This window comes from Chanos chanos, chromosome 7 (assembly GCF_902362185.1).
Source record: "Chanos chanos chromosome 7, fChaCha1.1, whole genome shotgun sequence".
NCBI classification, from domain to species: domain Eukaryota; kingdom Metazoa; phylum Chordata; class Actinopteri; order Gonorynchiformes; family Chanidae; genus Chanos; species Chanos chanos.
In genome coordinates this window covers 27,727,546-27,738,192 of record NC_044501.1, presented here as the reverse complement: position 1 = coordinate 27,738,192, position 10,647 = coordinate 27,727,546, and the positions used below count along the sequence as shown (strand labels likewise).

The following is a 10,647-nucleotide window of genomic DNA, read 5'->3' as shown; positions in this document are numbered from 1 at the left end:
GTTACTAGAGGAACGGTTCCCTCCTGCCATTTAACTTTGCGCCTCCGGTGCTTTTACATCCCCGCCTCCAATGAAAAAATACAACCAATGAAGATGACTCTGCGGAGACTGGTCAACAGCCTTTAGTCGGACAGTTACCGTCTCGTGGGCTCAGGGTCATAAACAAAACTGGGCATTTGGTAACTGACCTTATTTTTAAATGGACGTCATCATGACTCAACAAAGGTAAATTAATCAACAAACAATCACAAGAACCAGTGTGATTCACTTTTGGGCGATGGAACTTTTTTGATTTCTGTTGATACAAAAGACTGGAGTTTTGCAAGGACAGCGCTGTGCGCGGAGGATACTTGAACTCGCATCCTAGAATTGCCACAGACCATCACGTAAGTTATTGATTTGCAGTGGTCACGGCTGGACTCTGGTGAATACTTTTTCGATTCCTTTTCCCCCCAGTTTTTAAATCCACGTTTTTCACACAAACCAAGACAATGCGTGTGGCACTCTTGGCGACGGTGACTCTGTTATACATCAGAGATTTTGTCAGCGGTGAACCCAAAACCAAGTGTCCCACGCGATGCGATGTGAGCAAATGTCCAAGCCCGAGCTGTCCAAGTGGCTACGTCCCAGACCGCTGTAACTGCTGTCTGGTATGCGCCAAGGCAGAGGGGGAACCGTGCGGGCGCAAAGATGATCTACCGTGCGGAGACGGACTGGAGTGCAAGCACCCGGCAGGAAAGCGACTTTCTAAAGGCGTTTGCCAATGCAGGTACAGCAGTAAAGTGTGCGGCAGCGACGGAGAAACATACGGCAACGTTTGCCAACTCAAGGCGGTTAGCAGAAAAGCTTTGCAGCAGGGGCTACCCGGTGTCACTCAAGTGCACAAAGGACCGTGTGAAACCAGTCTAGGTAAGACGAAACTTTCTTGGAAATAAAACGTGGATTACGGTCGTAGCAGTGATATCTCATATGGGTTACTTTATTTCAGACGTGTTCTCACGGCCCCAGTGTCAGTGTGTGTAAAATACGACTCTTGAGCGTTTGCAGTTTATTAACAGCATATTGTGTTGACATGTAAATCACGTCCCTTTTATGTACGAGTGTAGGGAAGTAGCTCTCATATCTTACTGTTCCTGCTCCAAACATTTTCGTGTTCAAACGAATTACAGACCACCAAGCAGATGTTTTAAACAGCCCACGCTCTCATTTGCCTCTGCAGAATCCAGCTGCCGGAACGAACGTAAACTTCGTGCTCGAACGAAATGTAAAAACTCCTAGGTTTTCTTTGCAGACCCCCCCCCCCCCCCTTTTTTTTTTTTTTTTTTTTTTTTTTTTTTTTGTTATAACTGAGGCTACCACTATGTTCCCTTGCTTCCAGACAGGGGGTTCTGCCCAAACTGCAAGCAGTTTAACGCAGTGGCAGCCCACCCCTGAGAGATTCCACTGTCGATGAATGCTCGTAATTTTTGCTGTAAAACTGTAACGTTGCCGGCCTCCTATAATTCCCGTGCAAACAGCATGACGCTCTGGGTCCGATGGCTCACTAAAGACGCGTTGAACAACACAATCCTGACCTCACACCCCTAACCTTGTCTTAGGCCAGACACACAGCTGGCAGCTGCAGAAAAGTGGAGGACGTCAGGGGAGACGGCGAGGAATAAAACAGAAGGGTATTGTAGTGTACCGAAACACACACAGCGTCCCGCTCTGAACTTAGGCTGGAGGAAAACGGAAGCGCCATCAAGAAGAACTGACATTGCTCGTTTAGAGAGAAAAAAACCGAACGTGTCCCAATTCTGACCTGGATTCAGTCTCTCACTCATTGCAGAGAAACTGGATCACGCAACGAATATATTATTTTTGCTACGTTTCAGTACACATCAAGTGGACATATTAGGGTAAAAGTAACAAAAAATATATATTTTCATTACTACAAAGTAGAAATAGCACTGAATGGTGCAGTAAGATGTTTGAGTTATGTGGTCATTCTCTTACATACTAACCCAGAAAGGCCTCACGGATCTGATCTTGGAAAAAAATGGGATTACACAATCTGGATAATCTGACCCAGATTTTAAAAAATGAGTTTTTCTCAGTTCATTGAGATCTCAGGATGGGTGGTACTGCAGGAAGAGGGCAGACTGGTGCTTCCCACAGACAACCTCTCCTCAGACCTCATTAACACCACATGGCCTTGAGTGCGATCCAAATATTTAGAGGTGTGATTGTTGTGTAGCATCGCAGAGGAAATGGATCAGCAGCTTCTAACAAAGCAAGGCCCTGGAGATATGGGGAAAAGAGGAAAGTTTTGGTGTTGGAGAACAGGCACAAAAGATAAAGTGTCTCTGTTTGGTGATTCGACAGGGCTAGCTAAGTTTTTGTGTTCTCATCCCATCCTAGCTGGAGCTGTTGTCTTTGCATTGGTTTGCCTCAGCTTCACTGCTAATCAAGTCATGAGACTTAATAACTAGTCATTCTAGTGCCACCGCCAAAACTATCTGTAGCTCTACCATCTACACACCGCTAAAAGTGGATTCTCTGACATATTCCACATTATGGTCCTAATAACCAATTAATGGGAAGTCATTAATCTGAAGCTCAGAAAGCTATTAAAGTATTAAGGGTTACTTTGGGTAAAGACTCAGATACCCGTTCACATAAACCAACCTCATAGTCTTTCATTAGATGTTTGCCTAAAAGCGTCAAACTTACCATTATTATATCCAGTTACTGATAGGTTTATGGACTGAGGCCTCCACCAAACGTTTTTTCCACAATGCTGGCCAATACTGTGCCACCAGCTGGTCTTCTAATGGCTGGTTTCTCCAGCTCAAACTTCTGAGGAAAAATATAATGATTCAAGAAGATTGATTGTGTTGTTTAAAGGGTTTTTAGACATCTCGACCTTGGAATCTGGTGGCTTGTTGGGTTTTGGGCTGGTTGGAAAAAAAAGAGGAGTCGTATTTTTTTTTTTGATCTATAATGGTCCTAGTGACCTCAAATCTGTCCCACAATGCAACTGCAATTTGACCCATTTTACAGAGCCACGACAATCAGAATGAAAAATCTCTTTGCTCTCTGTTCATGAGCCATGACTAAATGAGGTAGTCGTTTTGGAATGTGCCCCTGAAGAATTTAGATTCATTCCATTTATCTTAAATAACTGAGTGTGATTTATGGCAGTTTCCCCTAAACGGAATACCCATAGAGTTTCCACTGGTGAAAAGCCAAATCTATGTTCCTGCAGATATATTTGGTTCAGTGTTGAGTTCAGCACAAGCCTGTGTGACACGTCACAAAATGATATATACCATATCATCCATTTAGGTCACTTCAAAAACTGAACAAATGGACTCTGTGATTGGCCAGTCTGTTTTCACAGTGTTTAGGGCTCTCCCATTGGTTCACTGACCTTCTGGAAGGTTCCATTGGTTATGATTGCACCAATATGAATTTGCAGGACCCTGGTCTTAAATTTGAGGTTATTAGGACATGTTTTGGGTGTTCCCATATGTGTGTGAGCTTTTGGGCTCATAGACTGTGTGTGTGCCAAGGCGGTCACAGGAAACTGGAGTCAGCTGTCCAAGACCTGTGTGGAAAATAACCTCAGCCTAATTACTGTAACTTCATACTAAACACACCTAAAACACTCACACAGTCAACAAAAAGCAGGAGTTAAAAACCACCTGCCAATTTTAGACCCAGTTATTGAGGAGGTAAACATCCTGTGTATGAAACACATTTACCAAATTTGGCATACAAGGGGGTTCATAGTTTTGAAACAGGGGAGTTTTAGCACTTTGAGTCAGCACATAAAATTTAAGGTTTGTTTATGACTGCTGAGGAGTTGCTGTCTTGGGGCCAATAACACTGTTGGTGGGTGCGTTTATTAACATGAGAAATTCTTCCTGCTAGTATAGGTCCAACACATCCCAACAGCCCCAGGTACAGATTCAACTTCATCGCTGATGTTGTGGAGAAGATCGCCCCTGCTGTGGTTCACATCGAACTTTTTCTCCGGTGAGGTTTTCTCATCCACTCTTTCTGTCTCTCCTTCTCTCTGTCTCTTTTTTTTCTCTCTCCTCACTCTCTCTTTCTCTCCCTCCCTCCCTCTCTTCCCCCCTCTTCTTTCTCTCTCTTCTTCTCTCTTCTCACCCTCTCCCTCTGACTCTCTCTCTCTCTCTCTCTGTCTCTCTCTCTTTTTCTGTTTGTGTTTGTAAAGGAAAATATTGTAACTGAAACAAAGAAACAAAACATCCCCCGAGCCATGTGAAAAGGAAACCATACAACGATATTCAGTGTAACCATAAACATAGAACAAAATGTACATGTTAGGGGGGAAAAAAGAAAAGACAAAAATCTCCAAGGTGTAGTGTAAACATGTGGATCACTGGCTATCAGAGACACATGTGTCCAGGGCCAGCAGCGGATCATCGAGAAGCTCAGTGATATGTCCAGCTGTTTCTTACAAACACTGATGAGTCACTCAGCATCTGCAGAATGTCATCTTAAGAAAACAGAAGAAAACAAAAAAACTCACACAAAATACGTGTTCACAGAGTAAAGCTATCTGTCCAGCTCAGACTTTGGCTCTGCTTACTATTACAATCATCAGAGTAGTTATGAGTCATGGAACCATAGCAACCACTAACCTGAAAGGAGGCCAGCATTTAGGACCATATTCTGTGGCTTTTGTGCTTGACATATATATTGTTTTTTGGTATGTTTGTTTGTTTTGTTTTGTCTGAGCAATCTAATTTGAGAGTGCTTTCAGCCAATGCAAAATCAACTCAACTTAATACAGTTGCAAGCAGATATGAAGAGTTCATTGCCCGTACATTATGTACAGTACACTCAAAAATACTCTATCACCCCGTCCCCAGGCACCCTCTGTTCGGCCGCACCGTCCCGCTGTCGAGCGGTTCGGGTTTTGTGATGTCAGAGACGGGTTTGATCGTGACGAACGCCCACGTCGTGTCGAGCACGACGCCCGTGTCCGGCCAGCAACAGCTCAAAGTTCAGATGCACAATGGAGACGTGTACGAGGCCACCATCAAAGACATCGACAAAAAGTCGGACATAGCCACCATCAAAATCAACACGCAGGTGGGAGAAAACACTCCTACAGCCGTTTAGGGGTCTACATTAAACTCTGAGCATGTAACATACAAGCATTGGGCACAGAAACCAAAAGAACTAAACGGAGTAGTCAGTCCTTTTCAATCAAAGCTTTTTTTTTTTTTTTTAAGTTTTTGTTTATGCAGAAAAGGTTTCTTTCAGGCTTTTAAAGATTTTAACATGGTTTTCATTCTGCTTGGGTGGAGTGAATTCCTGATCTGTTTTGCAATGCAGGGCTCAAGTTCATGTGTTTCTGCTTAACTACCACTCCTCTCTCTCTCTCTCTGTACAGAAAAAATTGCCGGTTCTGTTGCTGGGGCACTCTGCGGACCTGCGGCCCGGTGAGTTTGTGGTGGCAATCGGGAGTCCGTTCGCGCTGCAGAACACAGTGACGACGGGCATCGTTAGCACGGCACAGAGAGACGGGAAGGAACTGGGTCTCCGCGACTCGGACATGGACTACATCCAGACTGATGCCATCATTAACGTGAGACATATCACACAGATATTTCACAGCCAAAGCACAGACTAAATAAACTTTACAGCATTTTACTAACAACTATCAGACCAAAGAGTTTGAATTCACATCAAGGTGCTGTATCTGTATATTTTGACTGATTGCTGACAGTCGATTTATGCTAGCATCCACAGCAATGTTGATGATCTTTGATCTCCCCTCTCTTCTCTTAGTATGGCAACTCAGGTGGACCTCTCGTCAATTTGGTAAGTATTTTAAGTCATTCAGAAACACTAACTGTACTGAACATTTACAAGCTCCGTATGGTCTAAAATGAGTTTGTAAAATCCTATATGATGTTATGAGGCATTCCCACACTGGTTGGCTGATACAGGCTCACTATAAACACAACTGCAAACAAGCCCAGGAATGTCAGGTCTAAAAGGGAATTCTTATATCTGTGTGTCTGCAGCTACAGTTGAATGATGTTTTTGTGTTGTTTTGTTTTTTTGTTTCTCTGTCGTTAGGACGGAGAGGTGATTGGAATAAACACTCTGAAAGTGGCTGCTGGGATTTCCTTTGCCATCCCGTCAGACAGGATCACACTTTTCCTCAACGACTCGCTGGAAAAACAGAGCAAAGGTAGGGACTGTATGGGGTTCCGGATCATTACGTATGGGGCTATTGTGTTGGGGTCGGGCAGTCATATTGTCCTATGTTGACTTGATGATGATTATAGTGATTTTGGTGTTGAATTGTAAATTATCAGAAATTTTTTTTAATCTCAGAGGTGAGATCACTGAAGAAACGCTTTATCGGAATCCGGATGCTGACCATCACATCAGCGTAAGGAGATTATGGATTCCATATCTATTATGTCATGGCATTTGCTAGTAATCATTAGGACAGATCTAACCTGAGCTGATGAAGTGAGACAGTTGAGTTGGAAGGAACTCTAATACTCCTCTGCCTTGGGTAACTCTGTGTTTGACCATAAAATGGCATATATCTCTCCGGTCTAGTCTTGTAGAGGAGTTGAAGCAGCAGAACCCAGACTTTCCTGATGTTAGCAGTGGGATCTATGTACACGAGGTGATTCCTGATTCCCCCGCTCAGAAGTAAGTACCCTGCCTGACAAAGCAAACACCTGAATCCAATGTCTAAATCAAACGGCTCCACGCAGCTACGAGAGTAAACTCTCTGATGTATGGGCCTCTCTCTCTCTCTCTCTCTCTCTCTCTCCCTCTCTCTGTGCTTGTAGAAGACTCAAATGTGATTGTTTTTTGAAGTTGTTCTTCATCAGGGTCTTCTTTTTTTTGATTTGCACCCATTTTTCTCCCTGATTTGGCACATCCAGTTCCCTGTACTCTCATAAGTCTGGGTCTCCTTTATCAGGCTCTGGAGTCATTTTAAAACATCTGCTTTGAATGTGTGGAGAGGTGCAGACAGATGGATCTCTTTCAGATGTAGAACCGTTGAGTAATGTAATTTTTTCCCTGTAATGTTCTGGAAAGTTCTTCTTACGGATGGAGGTGTAGATAGATCTGTGTTACACATGACACGTATTCACCTGAACATACATGTCAAACATATACATAATTTACTGTATGTATTTACCTGCACATCTGAACCTCTGGAACAAGTATGTGGACTGACTGAATCTGCATAAGTCAGTTAAAAAGTAAGCTGTCAGTCAAGAGGAACTGGCTGTGTGTTAACAAATGAATATTCAATGTTTGAATCCAGGGGTGGGATCAAGGATGGCGACATCATCGTTAAGCTGAACGGTCAGCCCTTGATGACCACCAGCGACCTGAAGGAAGCGCTGTTGGAGGAGACAGCCCTGCTGCTGGAAGTTCGCCGTGGCAATGATGACCTGCTCTTCAACATTGAGCCTGATGTCATCATGCAGTGATGTGAACGAGGGCGGGTGGGATACGTCACACAGTGGAACTCTAGTGGCCTGAGCCCTTGGTCAGCAGGGACATTTTAGCATGGACATGTAAAAGGCCAAGTGCTGGAACAGGTTTTCCCTTATTGGAAGAATCTGATTTTTGCTGGCAGTTTTTATGTTGGCTGATTTCATGAGACAGGCCTCGCTTCCTCTTGAAGCAGGTTCAAAGACAACTGCAGTAGTTCAATACACAAGATTTCAGATGTGTTTTACTGTACAACCTGACAACGCTGCTCACATTTAAAAGCAGCCACATTTGTGCCTCCAACCACCATTCCTCAGCTAACTATAATGCACACATGTACCAGTGTTTGATATAGCCAGTGACTAGCCATGAATAGTCATGAAACTTCATGAAATATGTTACTACAAATAATAACTTTCTCATTGGCTTTAAACGCCAACTGTAAGTTTGCTGTGAAAAACACTGCGGTTTGCACCAAGGCACAATTAACTGTAACTGCCAGAATGTTCCATCAGTGAGGTCATAAGACAAACTATCGTGTCATAACAGGTTGTAGCATGACATCATCTTACAGATGTTACATCATTGTAATGACACAGTGAATAATGTCATAATGACCAGTATCCAGTAGGAGAGAACATTCACATTTCTTTGCAGCTGTATAGAAGTGCACCCAAAACATCCAATTGCTGTTCATTTATGATGAATCGGAAAAGTATTTCTGTTACACATATACACAATTTTTTTTTGGTTGTTTTTTTTTAATACTTGTCAAAAATGTTTACAGTATGTCTGCTGATTAGTTTTTATATTCCTGTTTTCACAAATAAATATGTCTTTAGAGTTGATCTCGATCAACTTTATGTGTTTATATGATCAGAACAACCACTCTTCTCTCTGTTTGTCTTGAGTTCATTTTTCATTTGACCAAGGGAGATAAAAGAAACATTTTTAAAATAAAGTGTGAATTTTGCTCAAACAGCATCAACAGTACATTATCCGTTGTCATTTTCCTGAAGTGACGAAAATTCAGTTGTCAGAGTTTGGTCTGACAAGTCGGTCATTAAAAATTACAGCGTAGCAAAGCCTGCTATTCCTCGTTAATTTATTACTGGTTGCCTCATTCTGAAGGGATCATAAAAGTGAATTGCAGCCCTGCAGTAAAAATAAAAGTGTCCTAGGGCTTGTAAAACCAAATGTAATGAATTATATCATTGGATTTATTTATTTGCAGCGTCTGGTACCTTTCTAAGGGACTACACTGTCCAGTGCTTTCTGATTTCTTTATTCAAAAGCATAAATGTGAAATCGCTATTGCTTGTTCCAGTTGGTCTGAAGGTAGGTTTTTTTTATGAAGATGAACAATGCTGTTTCTTTAGCCTTTGCAAACTCCTTAGTATTGCAGAAATTATATATGTGCATTTTGGTCACTTTGACTGATCTACATCACCATCACAAGAAAAAAACCCTTTGGCCTGGAACAACACAATTTGCTTTTTGTTTAAACAATTTTGACAGATCATTAGACTGTACTCCAAATGAAGAGATCACAAACCTTCAGTTAACTTCCAAATTTCTTCTTCATCGTCCTATTAATTTGATTTATTCCCCAGAGTTAATGAGATATCTCCAGAAAAATGGTGTATTTAGAAGAAAATGGAAGCCAAAAAACTATATCCCACATAAGTTTTGCTGGTCTACCATATTATTTCCCTTGGCCTGAGGACCAGGAGGCTGTGGCATCTCTGACAGCTGCAATTTAAAAAAAACACTGTGCAATTATGTTTCTCTCATAATGACAGGGTTAAATCTGATTCTATAAATTGAGACATGTTCATATGTAAAATTTAGCCAGTCAGTGGTTTAAGCATCTAAAATTATGCTATGCAAGATACCCTATCCTACATTTTGATGTCTATAAACATTAATATAGCTAAAACTAATGTCATATTCTGTTTCAACAGGATATAAATGTTTGCCCTCAATTTTGAACATTCATGGCCGAACAGAGCGACTTCCGGTCTAGTCTGGAAGTTCTGTGACATCTTTAAAACATTTTGAGCTGGTTTTTGTGCTTGAAAACTACTGTTTATAGCAGTGGAAAAAAACGCTTATCGGAGTCAAACTGTGCTGTCTGAACCTTAAAGCGAAGCAAGGGTCACTGGAGCCTGCATCAGCAGAACAGGAAGCCGCATGGAGTCAGAGGGGAAATCAGACATCTGTCATTCAGACTTAGAGGTTGGGGCGGAAGAGTTAAATAACACAAGGACAACAGATGACCAGGGGTTTTTTTTTTTTAGGCCAACGTGGTTTCCAGTTATTGACATAAAAGCACGGTGCTGGTGGATGAAGTCGTTTGCTGACATGCCAAAGCGGTTTTTTATTTTTTATTTATTTATTTTTTCGGTGGGGTTTTGCAGAAAACCAGTATAGCCAGTTAGATGACTGCTAAATGGTAAATATAGATGTCTTTCTGAGAGAAGAAAAAAAAGAAAGAAAATGCAGAGACTGATCTGTATAAAAGTGATGAGTGAGTGTCTGCTGAGAGCATTGAAGATATGACAACTAGGGAAAAACACGAATGGTTACCGCTGAAGTGAAACTTAAGCTCACACTTTGGACAGAGTAGGGTTTAAAAACCACAGGACGTAATGCATAGCATATGCATGTTGAAGTAAGCACTGAACTGTGTGTTTGGCTGACCACATTTGTGTGGGGCCTCTTAGCTTGTCTCTCTAAACCAGAGACAGTGGTCTCTCCCATTTTCTTTAGACCAATTTTCTCTTTAAAAAAAGATACGTGACTCTGTCACTAAAGCATGACTCAGAGGTTTCTGTTTGGCCTAAACTGCAGTTTTCTCCACATGTGCAGACTCAGTCCTGGGCAGAGACGGTTATGTTCGCATGCTAGCGAGTTCTCTCTTTAATTGAGGTGGGTTTAAAAAACGCTGTGCTCCAAATAGCTGACCCAACCAACATCAGTAAGTTCTTCAGCTCTGCAGAGAGCAGCTTTTCACGAACTCGGAGTCTGGTTTGTTCGGCGTGTGGGGGTCAACTGAATTTGAAACACAAACACAGACTTGGCTTCAGACTCCCCTCTCTGTTGTCCTGAGCACTCTCTAGAGTTTTTACATGAACGTGTGGAATGTGGGGA

General features: G+C 42.2%; 1 protein-coding gene across 6 annotated transcripts; it reads left to right on the top strand.

Annotated features, from left to right (window-relative positions):
• The first annotated feature begins 202 nt into the window (after positions 1 to 202).
• Positions 203 to 8,312, top strand: htra3b (HtrA serine peptidase 3b). Of its 6 annotated transcripts, none has more exons than XM_030780199.1 (9): positions 203 to 903; positions 3,921 to 4,020; positions 4,884 to 5,106; positions 5,411 to 5,605; positions 5,809 to 5,841; positions 6,103 to 6,217; positions 6,364 to 6,421; positions 6,598 to 6,693; positions 7,322 to 8,312. In XM_030780199.1, exons 1-9 carry the CDS (start codon positions 492 to 494, stop codon positions 7,488 to 7,490), a joined length of 1,401 nt encoding a protein of 466 aa, XP_030636059.1. In that variant the 5' UTR covers positions 203 to 491; the 3' UTR covers positions 7,491 to 8,312. The 6 variants fall into 6 exon arrangements, with proteins under 6 accessions (XP_030636059.1, XP_030636061.1, XP_030636060.1 ...); XM_030780201.1 differs by having other exon boundaries at positions 6,103 to 6,227; positions 6,377 to 6,421; XM_030780200.1 differs by having other exon boundaries at positions 6,103 to 6,233; positions 6,371 to 6,421.
• The last annotated feature ends 2,335 nt before the right edge of the window (positions 8,313 to 10,647 follow it).

Bases quoted from the DNA above. Each gene is read 5' to 3' on its own strand.
- htra3b (XM_030780197.1), top strand. From the start codon at position 492: ATGCGTGTGGCACTCTTGGCGACGGTGACTCTGTTATACATCAGAGAT. The intron at 6,249-6,370 runs GTATGGGGCTAT...CTCAGAGGTGAG, and splicing joins ATGGGGTTCCGGATCATTAC to ATCACTGAAGAAACGCTTTA. The intron at 6,422-6,597 runs GTAAGGAGATTA...TCTCCGGTCTAG, and splicing joins ATGCTGACCATCACATCAGC to TCTTGTAGAGGAGTTGAAGC.